General features: G+C 52.2%; 2 protein-coding genes across 4 annotated transcripts in view; both read right to left on the bottom strand.

Annotated features, from left to right (window-relative positions):
• Nucleotides 1–347: 347 nt before the first annotated feature.
• On the bottom strand, nt 348–8968 carry CFAP20 (cilia and flagella associated protein 20). Of its 2 annotated transcripts, XM_027734002.2 has the most exons (6): nt 8798–8968; nt 4497–4576; nt 3299–3410; nt 2768–2956; nt 1539–1649; nt 348–650 (listed from the first exon to the last, which is right to left on the bottom strand). In XM_027734002.2, exons 1-6 carry the CDS (start codon nt 8879–8881, stop codon nt 645–647), a joined length of 582 nt encoding a protein of 193 aa, XP_027589803.1. In that variant the 5' UTR covers nt 8882–8968; the 3' UTR covers nt 348–644. The 2 variants fall into 2 exon arrangements, with proteins under 2 accessions (XP_027589803.1, XP_027589802.1); XM_027734001.2 differs by lacking the exon at nt 348–650 and having other exon boundaries at nt 1530–1649.
• Nucleotides 8969–12104: 3136 nt separating this feature from the next.
• CSNK2A2 (casein kinase 2 alpha 2) overlaps nt 12105–17588 on the bottom strand; it is a 28370-nt gene continuing 22886 nt past the window's right edge. The window contains exons 11-12 of one of the 2 annotated variants that reach the window (XM_027734000.2): nt 17322–17415; nt 12105–13928 (exon numbers count right to left, since the gene is read on the bottom strand). In XM_027734000.2, coding sequence (XP_027589801.1) covers nt 17339–17415 — 77 coding nt within the window. In that variant the 3' untranslated portion in view covers nt 12105–13928; nt 17322–17338. Of the gene's footprint in view, nt 13929–15898; nt 17416–17588 lie in introns of those variants that run through there. The other variant, XM_039382876.1, reaches the window with a different exon arrangement.

The raw sequence follows: 17588 nt of genomic DNA, 5'->3' as shown, positions 1-17588 counted from the left end.
TAACAGGCAGGTAAGACTAATTTGTCACCACTGGGGAAAATGGCTTCCAGTAATAAGGGAAGGAAAAACCCATTTCCATGTACTAAGAGTTTTTGTCATAGGTGGAGTACCACAAACTTCATGGATTGGAGACAGGTTCTGTCTTCTCTGTGGAAATCCCACCATTTTTCCTCTCTCCAGATTGCTGCTGTTCAGGTGTGTGCTATCCCTTAAACAGGGAGGCTGCTGATCAAAGTCAAATTGAGAGGCAAATTCTAACATCTGGGTTCTTAAATTCTTCAGCACTTTCTGAAGCACTAATGTGCAAGTTAAAGGATCCATCAAAGGAGGAAGAAGCCAGAAGCAGATTTACAGAGTCAAATGTTTAATAACTTTTCAAGAACAAGTATTACAACCATATTTAGAGCATATATAAGAGACAGAAAACAAGGAAATAAAAAATAAAATTGGTAACTTTAAGAGGGTACACTTAACTCCGTAATTCCTGCTGAATCCTCTCTTTGGAGGCACAGTGGCCACTTTGAGCAAGACAAGATTGGGTACCAGGCCACCTGCAGTGTTTAGGCTCAGCACTTTAGGAACAGCCAGGAAAACTCTGACTCTGTACAACTCGCACGCCAACAACATCTCTTCCCAACATGGTGTTATTGCTGGACAGAGCAGGGAGAAGAAAGGAGACACTTACTAGACTTGGCAGCACCAAGACAACGGTACTGGGGAGGGCTCCAAGCACTCCCCAGACACCTCTGGGAGGCTGCTACAGCCCAGAAGGCAGTGACAGGTTCCCCAGAGGTGTTACCTACAGTTAGCACTGCCTTCTACCTCCCACTAAGATCAGCCCCAAACAACCTCTCTCAGCAGCTTCAAGTTTTGCCCAGGAATCTTCTCTGCTAAAAGATTCCTGGGCCTGCACTGGGACAGGCTGGCCCTGGCAAATAAGGTGCTTCCTCACAAGCCTCAATATTACTGCCAATATGCCAGCATGTTCACTCCTCTCCCATCACTGCAGGAGCAGAGCTTGGCATCTCCTCCTGATGGGCAGCCACGGCCTTGTCTGTCCCCTTCCCACCTCATGGCACCACTGTCTGCACTGGGCAGGGGAAAGATCAGAGGGGACTCAGTTTGGGCTAGAGGGACACAAACAGCATCTCTCCTGGAAGACAACTGTGGAGCTGCAGCTGCTCTGAAGAGAAAAGCTGCTGAGCTGAGTCACGGGTGAAAGCTCTGGAGAGATGCCGGGAGGCTGCAACCCTGCCCAGAGTCCTTCAACGTGAACAGGGAGGACATGGGGAGCAGTTGAACAGCTCACCCTGCTCCTAGATGGGAATGACAATTTCCATGTGTTTGGCAGGAAAGCTACCCAGCAAGGCACCCCTGACAGACTGCTCACCCCGGCAACAGAGAGGGTGCTCCCCGGCTGGCGGCCAAAGCTCTGCTGCTAGAAGAAACTCTGCATTGCGAAGGCAGCAGGAGGAGGAAGAGGAATGCTAGTCTGGCCCAGCTGCTGCTCCCACCCTCCTTGCCCACAGCTAGCTCACCTTGGCCTTGTTCTGGACAGGCAGATACAGCTTGAACTCAGCTGGGAGCTCATCCTCTGAGTACAGCCGGTCAGAGAAATACACCCGTCGGATGCGACAGTTGGCATGGATCTGAGAGTCAAAACAAAGAGTGCATTTTCCATATGCTCTTTCCACATCCAGCTTTGCTGTCATGCAGCAACATAGATTCCTTGGCTCAGCAGCTGGACATCTACCTCACTGCCTCTCTCTGAATCTGACAGGGCAGCAGAGAAATGTTGGCCTGTACCCTCTGCTTTGCATTAGATGCTCTCTCCAGTGATGTACAACTGGCTCAAGAGATTTGGCCAAGCTCTGGCATCTCTGCCAACTGAGATCTGCCTTAGTTGCTAAGGGGATTCTTTGCTGGGAACCCACCTCTGCTTCACTGGTATCAGCATTTGCCAGAACACCCACAGCCTCAGCCTGCTGCATTTTTAACACTCCTACTTCAGGGCCTGCCTAAGGTCAGGAATGAGCCTGTCCAGTCTGCGCTGCCTCCGCTATCAGCTGGCAGTGAAGGAGTCTCTCCAGTCCCCATCATGGGTATGTGAGAAGGCAGACAAATCCCACCTGACTGTCTGTACACTTCTGGGCAGTCCTGCAAGGAACTGCAGCAATCCCCTCATACTAAGGAACAGGCGTGCTCTGCACACGGGCATTCCTCAAAATAGCACACTCCACTGGACAGAGCAAATGTGAATCCCTAGCATATGGAACAAGTTTTACATCCTCAGCAGGAACAAACACTGCATCAGCTCTGGTACAAGGGGCTCACTGAAGGCAGGGCCACTCTACTACCACTAGGAAACAAGCCTGAGCAAGGATATGTACAGTTCGTACACTCTGGGTCTTTCCCATCCAGGCTCCCCTTTGGCCAGTTACTGTCTGGTGTATCTGGACAGTAAGGCAGTACACAGCTAATTCCCAGCAGACCTCCACCTCCATGGCATGTCACAGGGAACTGCAACTCTTACCCTAACCAACAGCCAGTCAGAGAAACAAGAAAGAAATGGGGTCCTTCATCCCAGCCTAGTCCAGCGAAGTGACGCCTCAGCTGGGCCTTTGCTCCCTTTCTGCAGCGCTGTGCAAAGAGCAGAGCTGGCAAAGGAACCACTAACGGCTAAACCTGGATTCCCAAACTGCTGTCCCAGCCAGAAGGGAGATGACCAGCCGTTGGTTTCTGTGGGCAGGACATGCCCGTGCCTTACCTGAACTCTGAGGGTCTCGATGTAGTTTGTGCCGTAAGCGCGGCGCGTGAAGTCCGACAGGTTGAACTGGATTTGGTTCCAGCCGTCGTCCAGCCGCATGGGCATGGTGCAGATGAAGGGCTTCACCCGCGTCGTGCTCTGGTAGTTACTCGCCCGGAAGCGCCGGCGCACGTTCTTATCATCCAGCACCTGGGGCAAGCAAGGCAATGCTGAGCCAGGCATTGGGGTCCCTGACTCCCCAGGACAGCTCTACCCGCCTTCCAGAGGGCTCTCCTACTCCCACCCCCTCCATTTCACAGCAGAAGTAATTTTAACACAGGAAACAGATGCATTTTCAGGAACAGCAACAATGTGCTTGTGAGCTGACTGATGCCCCCATAGCAGAAGACCTGACACATTCACATGGCCAAGAAAGCAAAACTGTTTTGGGGATCACTCACTGCCTGGGACAAGTTCCAACACAAGACTGCAGGCTCTCTGGCGCCTTCCTCACTGGTCCCTGGAGGGGCCTCCCCACTGCACACTCCTCACCTGCACTTCAAAAGTGAAGTATTTTTTCAGGTTCTTGATGATCATCACTAGGAAAGGTAGTTTGATGCCCAGGGTCTTCTTTGGGTCAGCAGGGCACGTGATGTACGTGGTACTGAGAGGAGAGACAAAAACACCTTAGGATCTCATACAGCACAAAGTGCACAGCCTCAGGCAACCCAAGTCTCTCCCTTGGCCCAATGCAGCCTTGCAGGACAGGCAGAAATGGATAACTGTGATCATAAGATCTCAGCAGCAACCAGGGCTTCCCATAACAGGAGGGAGAGATTCAGAGGTAGCTGCAGGAGAACAAGATAAACGGGACAAAGAACGCATTTCAAATCCCACTTTTCTCACCCAGGGCATGAAACCCCTTCCTGGAGAGCTTCACCTCCTCAATTTCAAGGTCATGTCAGTATTGTTTCTTAACACACCCTCCTCCTACCCTTGACTGAACAGGTAGAGCCCTCCAGAGCACAGCAGAGGCCCTGTGTGCTCTATATGGCTGGTAAAACAGAGGTCACGAGCCCCAGAAGTACACGTCACGCCTGGCAAGTTCTCTATCAACACTTCTTGGAGGAAGAGAAGCGTTGGCTCAGCCTGTCTGCAGGAGAGGAGTCTCCACTGCCCTTATAAGGAGCGCCCTGCTCTGAATCACCCCTGGAGAAGCCTTGGAGACTCTGAGCCCGCTCACAGAGCTGGCGTCTGTCTCCCGGGTCGCTGGAGACGAGGTTGCTAAGTGAAGCACCATAAGCAACTCCCCTCATAAATCTCCCTTTGATCTTCCTGCCGTAGGGAGAGCAGCCATCACGTGGGGAGAGCAGCAGAGCAGGCCCAAGACAAGAGAAGATGCAGCAGGCAGTGCTGCTTTCTCAGTAACTGGGCAGCTCTGACTAGGACTGGGTATCAAATGCAGCTTTTATTCCCTTCAAGTGACGGAAAAATAATGGGACTTTATTTTTTATCCCTTAGGCCCATTGAGGATAAGAGAGAGCTCTACAAATACGTCTAGGGAAACACACGGTACAGTGCCACAGAGGAGTGTCAGAGATCTAACCCCAGATCCTTCAATGTATTGACAAAGAGGTTGCAGTAGAGTTTGAAGGTGATGTTTGGTGGGCACTGACAACTTTCACCCTGCCCAAGGGCAGAGTGTATCCCCCCAGGACACACCAGGGCAGAGGAAGATGCCTTCTCCTACCTGACATTTGTTCCTTCAATCTCCAGCACCAGTGACTGAATGTCATTGTCTGTGATTCGCTTGATGTGGCCATTGCGCACCTGGAACAAAAGCGGGGCAGACAGCGCAGACGTTACGTGAGAGGGAAACAAGAGGCACACGCAGCTCCACTGAGAGGAGGAAAGAGATCCCAGGAGGACTCATATACATTCACTTGGCTCCTATTCTCCTGGACTTTGCTGTTTCCAAGGCTTTGATCACTGCCCCAGAGTGCCAGGACTCCAAGCACGAGTTTATGGCCCAGCACGTACACTGAGTGCAAGACTTTCATCTCTCCAAATACGCTACAGTGAACACAAGGGACTCAAACTTTGTGCTAGAGGCCCAAATAAACAAACATAAAAGTGTCAGAGCAAGATCAAACTCGAGTGGAATAAAGGGTAAAAACAAGCATGAGCAATAGAGGGGCAAGCAAGGGGAGCCACCAGCCAGCCACTGGTCACCACGGGGACTTAGTCTCTACTGCTGGGCATGGCCAACTGCCTTGGGGAAGAGCTGGACCAGATTGGAGCTTAGTTACAATCCTTCATAATTACAGCACATGCAAGCACAGAGCCATCACTGCTCTCCTGAGGGGCACAGGGATTTGGCTTCTTGGAGGCAGCCAGCTCCCCACAGAGCTCAGGGAGGCCAGGGCTGGAACCAGGAGCCAACACAAATTCATTTTTCTCCACAAGCAATATGGCTGAGTCCCAGGGTCTGAGGATTTATTTTTTTTAACGAAGCAGCTCACTTCCCATCAAATTTATCTCCATTTAAAAGGCACTTTTGCTAATTAAGCCCTCTGCTCTCGCCCAGTGCTGGATCAGCGAATTGCAATGCTCCTTCCGGCTCCATGAATTAATTTCTTTAGAACCCATCATCGCTGCTAATATAAAGGATACATTAAGCTTCTAATGGGATGGTTCCAGTCATGAGCTACAAAATGATTTACAGGTTTAGCAATTCATCTTCAAAATTCATTTCTTCAGAGGGACCTGCCTGTCTCTACATTCAGCAGTTTCAAGAACCTCAGCCTGGATCACCTGCCTGCTGCTGTTAAGTACGAGAGTGCAGCTCACTCTGTCAGGCTGCTCTTAACTCTGCTCAGATACTTCCAGAAAACACTAAGTTTGCAGAGAGGATCCTTACAGGATAACCCTATTTCTCTATTGCATCATGTGCAACTCCCATGGGTTTATAGGTCTGCAAGGAGAAATCCACTGAACGAGGTCTGGACAAGCTGCCTTTCAAAATGTTTGTTTGGGTTTTTTTTAAATCACCAGAAGTAGAAGCCCCACGTGAATCTATCTGAAGCAGTGATTGGCATATGGGAAATTAAATCCTGGAAGCCACAGGGATACAGCATGCAGAATGAACACTGGGAAATAACCTTGCCTAAGGAGGTGAGAGTAGTGTGCAACAAAGCCTGCCTCTGCATCACGTAAGACAGCTTTCACCAAAGCTGTGTGGAGCTTATGGATCCACAGAGGGGAGAGAGTTCAGGCTTGGGCTTCTCTGGAGAGGACAATAATAGAGAAAACAGCTACACATGCTTTAAAACAAATAGTCAGCAGTGTTTCTGTCTGCATTCAGGTTCCCTTCCTTAGCCTGTGAAGTCTTTCCTTCCCCAGTTCACAGGGACAATGAAAAGGGACAACTCTTCCTCGGTGTCACCAGGAATGGGATGAAAGACAGCAGAAAAGAGAGGAGATAAGTACAAAACAGGGCCAGGCTTGCCCCTACCTCACAAAAGCTCAGAAAGATAAGATTTCAGAAGATTTTAGAAATCTAAACAAAACACTCAACATTTCTACTTGGCCAATATTTTCTAAACATCTTAAGCCTAAGAAGATGGATTTTTCAAGCTGAAAAAAAGGGTAGTAGCCCTGTTAGAAAATAAAAGTTCTTCAAATGCTTACTATCCTCTGCATCAGGATAACTGGAAAGGTACTTGCTGTCTAAAGCTAAATAGGAAAAGATTTTCAGGTGCAAACCTCAAAACTTGCAGGGTTTGGAGGGAGTAGCAGCTTCACCGACAGTTGTGACTAAACATATATAATTCTCAAGGCTGCTGTTGCTGCTAGCAACACTATTCAAATGTAACAAAGGCAAAAGGAAAAGCAGCAAGGAGCAATCCTCCCCAGGCCCAGACAGGACCCCACGGTCCAGTCCCAGGCTGCTCCCGCATCGTTGCCAGTCACCCCATTGTCAGGCGATGGGCTTGTGGTGGCAACAGCAAGCTGGCCATCACCCAGCCTGCCACAGGCACACCCTCACCTCGGGACAGGCCAGTGCTTCTCAAAGCCAGTGGTGGGTCCAGAACAGGCATGAGGCCCTTGTGCCACCTTGTGCCACCTCTTGGTGCACAGCAGTCTGGGGAGGAGCCAGCAGCACCTGCTGAGACCTGGGGCAGCCAGGACAAAAACTAATGAGTCAGAGAAGTGCAGCAGCACCTGCACACAGTCCTACTGTTCCTGAGGTTGCAGGGCTGCCACAGGGCAGCGCCAGGTGAGCCCAGCCACACACAAGCCCTACAGCCAGCAATGGAAACAGCCTGTACAGCCAGCTGCTGTTCTCTGGAACAGCAGTCCTAATTTTTCATCAGTGTTTTCAGGCCAATCCAGTGACTACTGCAGCTGAACGGATCACTGCTAACATCCACCCTGCAAGCAGAGCTCCCACCAGCCACTCATCATCCTCATGATCGCAAGGGTGTCACCCTGCACAGGACAATTCACGTGGGAAGGTGCCTCAGGACGTCTCCAGTCCAACCTCCACCTCCAAGCAGGGTCAGCCCAGACTGATCATGGCTTATCCAGTCTGGAGGCCACGCCACATCCCTTTGTCTAAGAGTCTTTAATGTGTCCTGTCCTCACGCCAGCCAAACAAGCTGCTGACCCTTTTCTAAAGTCACGAACATTTGTGCAAAACACACGCACACAGCCAGGCTGTGTGAGGCACCCCAGTTCTTCAGAAAGCTGTGGGGTCCCCACTGATGAGAAACAAGATGGGTCTGTGCTGCCTGTCCCCCATCCCATGACTTGTAAATGCTCACAGGAGCCCACTCAGGTCCACCACCACTGCTGTCTGAGATGCCTTGGAGGCTTTTGCCCCCGCCAAACCCACAAGAAACTCAGCTTAGACTCAAGCACAAGTAACCAAATACAGATTGTAGCTTTGCTCTCAAAGAGTGTAACAAGCGTTTTGCAGAATCGCTGTTAGGCAGCAACACAACGAGGAGTGGTTTGTGAAGAGGGGAAGCAACAGGTCTCAACACCTGATGAGGGCTCCTTGACACAAGATACCCTGGAGAAGGCAGGGGAGCCTCACAGAACCACTCTAGAAAGTGACAGGAGGGAGAAACAAACAGATGAGACATTCACTTCTCCTACACCCTAAAAGCTGCCACACAGCCCATCTTTGCATGCCTTTGGCAAGCCTGTTTGGAAGATGGGTCACATAGCAGAGCAGACCACCACCCTGGCTCCAGCAGCTGCTATGGAGGAGCTGCCACTCGCAGCCAAGGGGCTTCGGCATCCCGCTGCCTATGGCCAGTGCTGGACACTTCTGTAGCCTCTTATGGTTGCTGCAGCTCCTGACACGGCGCTGGCTCTTCTGCCCAGCACAGAACCACAGAAACACAGACTCAATTAGGTTGGAAAAGACTTTGAGATCATCCAGTCCAACCTACGACCGAATGCCACCATGTCATCCACTAGACCACGGCACCAAGTGCCACGTTCCTTGAGCACCTCCAGGGACCGTGATCCACCACCTCCCTGGGCAGCCCATTCCAACGCCTAATCGCCCTTTCTGTGAAGAATTTTCCTCCCGAAGTCCAACCTAAACCTGCCCTGGCGCAGCCTGAGGACATGCTCTCTCATCCTGACGGGGAGAAGAGACAGACCCCCACCTGGCTACCAACTCCTTTCAGGTAGTTGCAGAGAACGATAACGTCACTCCTGAGCCTCTTATACCCTTATAAGAGTATTTTATTTTAGGAAATACTCTTCTAATAACACATCCCCTCCAAAAGACCCCAGGCCTGTAACCCGGGCCTGAGGGGTCCCGGTAACTCGACTCGGGGGTCTCAGTAACCCGTTTCCCGGGGGTCCAGGTCACCCGGCCGCTCAGGCCCGGGCAGGTTCCCGAGAGCGGCCCCCCGGGTGCCCGGAGCCCCCCCGGTCGTTCCCGGCGGCCCCGGGCCTGCCCCGGGAGGCGGAGGCGAGCGGCCTCTCCGCTCCCCAGGCCGCGCCGCTGCCCGGGCGCCGCCGGCTCACCTTCTTGTCCCAGATCTGCAGCGGTTTGCTGCCGATGCTGTAGAGCACCGAGAGGAACCCGCTCTGGAAGGTGTTCTTGAACATGCCGGGGCCGGGCGGGCCGGGCCGGGCCGCGGCCGCCGCTCTGCCAGGACACGGCGGATCCCTCCGCGCCGCGACGCCGCCGCCGTCACCGAGGAACTACTTTGGGCGGCCCCGGATCCACTTCCCGGGTGACGGCGTTGTGGCGGCGCTGCCATGGCAACCGGGGCGCCGGCCGCGGCCTGTCCTCGAGTCACTCGGCAGAGCTGCTGGAGCCGAGCCCGTTCCAAGCCGCACAGCCGTGCCCGGTCCGCTGTGGCTGGTGCCACATCCCCTGAGCCCCTGGGCCTTGTGTGGGGGGGGGCACTGCTAAAACATCCCAGTTCTCCCCCTGCAATTCACGACCCTCAGTCCAAAGGCGACGCTGTGGTTTGCTCTTCCCAAGGATGCTCTTTGCCCTTTAAGTGTTCCTCAGCCTTCGCTCTGCGCTTTCATCCGAGGGGTTCCATTTCTCCCTGTGCTGGTTTTACAAGACTAAAGCATCTGGATGGTGCTGGTTCCACTTTGTCGCTTCCTTTAGCCCCACTAATTCCCAGATGCCCAACATTCACTTGCCCCAGCAGGTGACACATCCTGCCCTCCCTCCCAGTCCCGGTGCTGCCAGGAGCAGCCCGTGAGCAGCAGCAGGTACACACACCTCTTGGAATTCCTGTGCAATGCCAGCAGTTCCATTAAAACAGGAGTGGCCAAAGCTCACTGCTCAAAGCTTAGCCCTGCCCCTGTGGACCTGCGTTTTTGGGGAGCACTACTGTGAAGTGAGAGTCCCGGAAAGCAGCTCCTGTCCCTCCCAAGCTGTTTCCTGACTCGTGTCTTCCAAGACAGGCCCAGGCCCTTTCCTGTACCTCAGTGGCCAAGGGAAAGGCAAACACCATTGACGGGAGTGGAGGGGAAGGATGTTTCAGTCACACAATGGCGGTGGGCACATCCCAACCACTCTCCGTCAAGCCATTTCCCAGTCCTCCGGTGCCATCCAGGCTGGAGCTGGCTGCAGCCACGTGCTCGGAGCTCTCTGTGCCACACACTAATGCTGCACTCACAGGGACGTGCTGGTGCTGGAGTCTGCTGCCTTGCTAGGTCAAAAACCACTGGGATGTCTGGAATCCCGTGCCCTCCTGAGGAGCCTCCTGAGCATCAGCTGGTGCAGGAGGTTGTCCTAGAATGGCATCGTGCTTGCTGTCATGGTGGAATTCCTCAGACAGCATTTCAGGCCAGAACTGCTTCATTTCCACGTGGAAATGGGCCAGATTCTGCTCTAGCTGACACCAAAGACACCAATCACCAGGCAGACTGGACACAGCACTAGGGAGGAGCAGGAAAGCTCCCAAACATATCAGCACCACCTGTGCAGAACCTCCTGCATCTACTTGCTGCTCTAAGTCAGGCAGGGATAAGATACAGAACCATGGCAATATTGGGGTGGGGGCTGATTTACTGATGTGAGAATGTCTTTGAGTAGAGATGGGGCCTTGCACAGCTGAAGAGGCTTAAGAGGAACAGCTGGGGCTAGAAATTACATTTTTAAACTGACACATATTACATTTCTTCCTGCTGTAATAACACCTGTCCCATCTATTTTCAATGTACAGACAGTAAACAGCACAAAAATGACCATCTTGCATCAGCTTTATGGTTCTTCAGGTTAACTCCAGGCTTCTCCTGTGTAGCCCTTGCTGCTAACTAATACCCCATCCAAATCCCAATGACAACAACATTGTCTGCTTTTGTCCCTCCCTTGGTCTACGAATGCTCTGATTGTCCCAAGGGCTCAGTCCCTCCCAGTACCCAGGTTAACAGCTTTCTCCTTCCTTGACAATTCCTCTCACAAACAAGGCATTAGTTAGAAATGATCAGCTATATTTAGTCAGTGGGTTAGAGTACACTTTATATGGCACGATGAAATTACTTGTTCCCTTAATCAGATGGTAAGAGACAACTGGGACAAATATCCAGCTGCCATTCCTGAACAGCCGGCTCGTTCACAAGCTCTCCACTTACCACTTCAATGTCATGTTTTGCTGCACGCAGAAATATGTTGTGGTTTCAAATTTTCCCCGTTTCTCAATTAATTTTTACAAAATACCCATTGCCTCTCCTCCTTCCTTGGGCATGTGTGGGCTAAAGGAGAGGACAGAGACAGAGAGGCCTGTAAATCACTAACCCGTATCAGTGGTTGGGGCTGGAATTCGGGAAAAGGCCTCCCCCAGATGTATTTCAGAGAGACTCACACACTGATGTTATCCACCTGGAAGATCAGAAGGAAGATGTTGGCATGGTACATCATCCCAATTTCCAGAATGTAGAGGGATTGGATTTTGGGGAGCAGATGGAGGAAAAGGCCCATCCTAACAGAATACTATGGTCCAAGAAGTGAGCAGAGGTTGCCAGCTCCAGAAATAACTGCCCACTAAAATATTTCCTGCCCTTCAGACTTGCCAGCAATCCGATGCCTTCAGAGGAATGAGATCTTCAGGAAGCTTCTGAAATGTTGCTCCTCTGAAGTTTCCCACTGCTGGGCGCAGAGCAAAATGTAGCAGGTCTCTCCAGTATCACCAAGCCTGTGCTTGCCCTGGAGCACACAGTCCAGGTTCACTGGGAAATCCTAACCCAGGCCAACAACCTCTTGGCTGAGGCCATCGCTGGAGAGCAGATGCCTGGGGCTGGGCCAGATCCAAGGACAGTGCTTGGACCAGTAAAACCAACACAGAATTCAGTCAGTTCCTCTGTGAGCCAAAAGCCTTCAGAGCATGGCAAAACCAAGAACAAAGCAATGACTCCTACAGGAGTGTGAGGACCTGTGATTTGTCCAGATGACTCCAGTCTGGATTTTCCTGCAGGAGCAGCACTGGATGAAGGGCAGCTGTAATGAGGAAACTAAAAAGAAGATCAGGCAGGAGATCCAAAGCCACCACATGCAAGGGGAGGCAAGGCCCAAAAGTGACTTTGGGTGCTGAAGGAACCCAGAGAAACGCTGTGCATCTCATACTGGCTGAACTCTGAGCAGTACAGGAGGAAGCTGAGCTGCTGCTGAGCAAGGGATCAGAAGAGAACAAGGGTGTAACCATCAGTGGGTGCAGAAGAAGGCAGTGCCAATATGTGCTGGAGCAATTTGGGAGAGAAAATCAGGGAAGGAGACCACATTGCCTTGGTGGGACGCCCATGCAACAAATGGAGCAAGGGGTGAAAATGAGGAAAACCTTTCTGATGTCAGACAAAGTGGAGACAAAAACAGGTAGGCAAAGAATTTATTTCTAACAAAGCACAGTTAAAAGGGTCACTGGGAGCATCTTTTGGACACAAGCTGATGACTTGGAGAGCACATGGGCTGCAGCAGGCAGCAGGTGGGAATGGGGAACATGATCCAACAGTGTCAGGAGATGGATGGATGGATGAAGCAGCAACAGTGCTTGGATGTGCCACCATGCTGCAGGGATCTCAGTTCAGCACAAGCTCCCAGCACTGCTGCCCAGTGCCCGTGAACCTCAGGTGGACTCTGGCAAGGGCTCTTCCCTGCAGGGACAGGCTCTCACCACTGGCCAGATCTACACCAGCCAAAGAAAGTCTTGATGACTTTCTTTACCAGAGATCAGCAGAGTCCTCGATACAACAGGGCTGTCATTACACCGTGCCTTGGCAATGAACCAAGCTCTGCCTTACAGCATCAATAGGTTGAACTTACCTGATGCCCATGTCCACATCTGGCCCCACATTTGCACATCTCCAGGTGTGACACACCAGGACAGATTTCCACCTGTACCCCTCACAGGCTTTGTGCAAGGACTCACTCCTGGGTTTCCACTTTGGCCAGTGCCCAGGGCTGGGTGAGAGCAGCTCCATGTGGTTCTGTGCTGGCAGGAGCCCATGACTCACCTTACCTGAACTCCCCTCCCTGGGAACCAGCAACAGGTCTCTCTTCCCAGGCAAAAGCCTTGCCTCAGAGGTACCCTTAGCCTGGGCAGCTTCAGTATAGGAAAAACTGTGTAGGGAAAAACATATGAGCAGTGAAGGAATGGGACAACAGAAGAGAAATGACCGTGTACAGTCACGCAGATTCCAGCTGGAGGCTTTTAGACCAGAGTTTCAAGCAGTCCATTAACATCTAAGACCAGAGCCCAGCCTAGCCAAGCCACCAGCACTGCAGCCAGACTCTCCCAAGAGCTGCCTGTGAAGCACCACATCTGAGGGGAACTCCTGCAATGCAGAGGCCCACGGGCAGGAGCTCCAAGCTCAGGGCTTTGCAGTGATGGTGTTGGGAAGGAGGAGGGCCTCAGACCAAGAAAGAGGAAGAGATGGGAGCTCCAGTGGTACAGAGACAGAGCCATGCTCAAGCCCTCCCGGGACAGGAAAAGCAGGTATCAACATTAGCACTCAGACCACCACCCAGGCAGGCACCTCCATAAGAGTGTAGGGCCTAAGGAGAGACATCTCCAAAGGAGGAACACCCCCAAAGGTGGCAAGTGGCTCCTCTGCCTCTGCTCACGGTGATTTTGTACAACAAGTTCCTCCTGCTCTCCTCGCCCAGCCTGTCCCAGCAGGGCACAGCAAACAGCTCACACTGCCAGCACTCTGCAGCTCCCTCCCCACTGAATACTCCTCCTTGCACGCTTCTTTCAAAACTTTTATTCAACAATATAGAATTCTTTTAATTATAGTATAGAACTGTCCATCATGATACTACACCCCCTGCAGCCCCCGTGTCCTGGCAGAGACGGGCACAAGCTGGCTAACCGTGGTCCATCAGGGGCTGGGGGGGGCAACAGCCAGAACAGAGGAAGGAACAACTAACCAACAACTGCTTTGCACACCCTTCACATTTCCATGCTTTCTGGGTCAGGAAGAGCTCAACAAGGAACCAGAGGCAGGAGAACCTTTAAGGCCTGGAGGGAAGGGCTGAGGTCACCGCGGGGCGAGTGCCGTCCGGCCCAGGCGCGCCGCCCGCTCCGAGCCCTGCCCGCGCCGCGCAGTCCGCCCGCCGTCGCTCTACACGCGCCGATGGGACGTTTGATTTGGTTCTCATTCTGCTTATGGAAAATTGGGAGCAACAGCATCGGACCTGAGGAGAGACGGGAGGAGGGAAGTGAGCGTCACGGGGCACTGCCAGCTCAGTGCAGAGCTCCAGCACCAGGCGACGAGGAGATGGCTGGGCACGCTGCCCCACGCCCTGCCACCCTCCGGGGTACTCTCCGTGGCCCTCTGGATGTGGGGGCAGCAGGGGAACCTAAGCCTGGCTTTGGAAGGGGCAAGAGGGGAAGGCAGGACCGAGGAAGGTAATGGGGAGACGTAGTCCAGCAAAGCAGAACTTTCATGGACAGCCAGACACAAGTTTGGACTTTTTTCTCCCCAGCCTCCTGTGTTAAGTTTCCCTCTGCTGCTGCAAATACCTTCTCTAGACCCATTCAAGACTCCCATCATGACACAGCACACTAGAAACAGGCATGGGCAAGGTGGCGAAGTTGCTTACTGCATCCATCTCCTATGCATCCCTCAGTGCCTGCCAGGGCTCTGGTTTGGAGCCTCTCCTCTTACAAGGCATTCAGCCAAACCCACGCTCTACCTCTGCTAGAAAGCTGGGGCCAGGCCACCTGAAAGGCCAGGAATGAAGATGCATGTCTCTCAGTCCTCTTACTTCCTCAGGACAAGACACTCTTCCCCAGTTCCCAGCTGTCCCTACAAGCAGGAGGACACTTTGCTAAGGTCCAGAGAAGGGTTTTCTGTTCCGAGTGCTGGGAGGGCCACTGGCTGCAGAGACAAACTGATACGAGCTGCAGTGAAGCACCCACACTGCCCTAGGATCAGATCCCTGGGATCCACACCCTCTTGCTCCCAGGCTACTCTTGCTCAGCTGCTGTTTTCCTCCGGGATCAATCTGTCTCTGCTCATCCTACTCTAGAGCTGGGGTAGGGATGTGGGGAGATAAGGGGCAGGTTGTTCCAGCCTCTCTGCTTACTGCAACCAGGGAAAACCATTTAATTTGCTGGAAGAACAACTCACTTCCTCTGCTTGAGGGTACCAGGAAAGAATTTCTGACTCAAGTTTACAGAAACAATACTTCCCAAAGCACCACCTTGAAATTCCACAATCAGGTTTGGACACTATCAAGCACTCATATACAGCGACCAACATTTTCCACCTATTAAAATTCCCACACTCAACCCATTCTTCTCCACACCTCTTCTGCCTTGTCCCTCCAGAAGCTGGGAATGCCAACACACAAGAGCTGGAAAACGGACAAGCTTCTCCCATAGCAACTCGGACAGGCCATGAGAAACATCCACTCCTGCCACTTCTCCATGGAGCAATTCAATACATGTTTAAAAATTGGTCCAAAACTCGATGTTAAAACCCCAAATCAGCCCTGCTGGTAGTAGCACAGCTTAAGAGCACAAGAGACCCTCCTGCCCCTCAGGCCAGGCAGTCCAGAGGTTGGGCATATGGAAGAGAGGGCTGGGAACACTTGCCAACACCTTCAGCGGCCTCAGCAGGAGAGCAAATGTCAGCAAGGCCATGTGGCACAGCAGCACATCACAGGCTGCTCCTCAGCCTGGACACACATAACTGCTCTCGTGCACCACTCACCTCCCAGGGTGGGAGGAAAGAAGAACTACTCCCTGCTCAGCACATCTTTAGAAAAAGCCATCCACCCAGGCTGAGAGCAGACGAGCAGGGGGTACACACGTGGAGACCCCCCAGCTTCCAGCCACGCATCGGTGACGTGGTCTGATCTGCCAGGTAACAGACAGCCCGAGGATGGTCCCTCAGGCACCGGCTGTTTGAGTCCAATGTACCTCAAGAGCCGACTCCCAAAATCTCACACCTCCTCTGTGGCCCCGTGGCAGCGCAGACAATCTGCCACAGTGAAACTCTCAGGGCTGACAGCATGAAGAACTGCAACCAAAGACTGAGTGAGACATCCCAAAAAACTCAGACAAGAGGGGCTGGAAGAGCCAACCTGCCCTCCTGGAGGAGACAAGGCCTTCAGCTCTCAGGCCCTCTGGCTATCACATAGATTTGAGACGGCAGACGTTCAGACGTATAGATATTTATTGGTTTCAGTGAATTATACAAATGGATTGACCTGCTGTCGATGCCAATAGAACTTTATTGGAATATGGAATGTAAACAGATGTTTCAAATAGAAACATTGCAACCTTATAAAAAAATTAACTATTTCAACAATGCCGCAGAAGGAAATTCTGTGTTTAGGTGCTGGTGGGAAAACACTATCTCCAGCGTCTAGGTTTGAGTGTCACCAGAACCACTTGATGAAGTTACACACAGAACAAGTAGAGGAGGCAACTGTGAATTGTGGGGCTATAAAGCCATCGAGGGATCTGATGAAAGAACCCACAAGACGAACCCCCCACCCCCCAACAGGATCGGCACCCCAGAATTCAACAAATGGCTGACTTTGTTAAAACACTGTGTGGGATCCCAAGTCCTGGATCAGTAGCTGCACAGCCCCCGCCCCGACGCTGTTTGTTGATCCTCCCCCCTCCCTGTGCTCTCCTCCCTGGCCTCCTCTCCACTCCTCCATCCTGCGGTGCTGGATTGAACCGCCCCAGAGCTGTGCTCTGGCACAAGTCTGCGTCTGGCACAAATTCTCATGGGAGCCACGTCATGAGGTACGTGGTTGCACACCTATCACAAGAAATCTTGCAACACTGACTTTCCTGAGCTTGGTGGGAAAGTCTGGATAGTCCCTCCCCTCTCCTGCCACAAGAGCAGCCCTCACATTCACAAGTTTCCAAAGCAGGTCTATTGAGTTTCTTCTCAGAGTGAGCCTTTGTCAAACACACTGGAGGGGGGGATCTCCTCTCCCCAGCAACTCGGATCAGTGCCTTCGTTTAAATGCTCCAAACTAATCCTGAGATGCTGCTGGGTTTGTGGGTTGTTTTTTGTCAAACTCCCCCCCGCCCTCCCCCCAACCACCCCGGCATTCACAATTGAAACTGGAATTCAAGGGCCAAATTCAAGCCCAGAGTGAGCAGTAAGGACTTAGACCTCAAAACAGAGTTGCACCTGCTGACCCCCAGCCTGAATTTGGTTCATTCAGAGACTACAAGTCAGAAAGGCAAGTTTAGAAAGAGGCATGCTAAGGGCTGATGGTAGAACGACCAATTTGTCCCCACCAGCGTGGTGGGGAAGGCTGGACTGAGAAGGAAGAGAAGGATCCATAGAGATGTGAACCAGAATCAGTTGTGTGGAGCCCTGGGGATATCACTACATGTTTAGCTCTTGCAAGACCATTTGCCCAGGGCTTTGGTACCACAGGGTTAGAGTTACATTAACCACAACCACCAGAGAGGAACTGAGGTTTATGACCCCCCCCAAGGTTAGATTTCTGTCGAGTATAAAGGGGAGGGGAAGAAGGGGGGGGGTCCTTGGTTCTTTTCCCTTCACTGTGTGACCGAAGGTTTTGCTTTTATTTGTAAACATCTTGAATTACCCGTCGTTTTCCAGTCCTCATCGTGCTGTTGTCATGCCACTGGAGAGCACAGCGTTTTCTGAGCTGGGCTGGGACTGCTCCTTCACCACTGGATCTGCAGGAGACAGAGCAGGCAGGAAGAGGAAACAGTATTTAATAAAAGCGGAAGCTCCACCCGGGCAAATCCTTCCAGAGAAGCTGCCCTGGAAACTCACAGAGCTGCTAAGGCTTCTGTGGAGCAGGGAGCCAAAATTCACCTCCATAACCCACAGCTCCATCCCAGCAGGC

Source organism: Pipra filicauda, unplaced genomic scaffold (assembly GCF_003945595.2).
Source record: "Pipra filicauda isolate LSUMZ 115617 unplaced genomic scaffold, ASM394559v2 scaffold289_size944018_pilon, whole genome shotgun sequence".
NCBI classification, from domain to species: domain Eukaryota; kingdom Metazoa; phylum Chordata; class Aves; order Passeriformes; family Pipridae; genus Pipra; species Pipra filicauda.
Note: the sequence above shows the minus strand (reverse complement) of the source record. Positions and strands in the feature narration are given on the sequence as shown.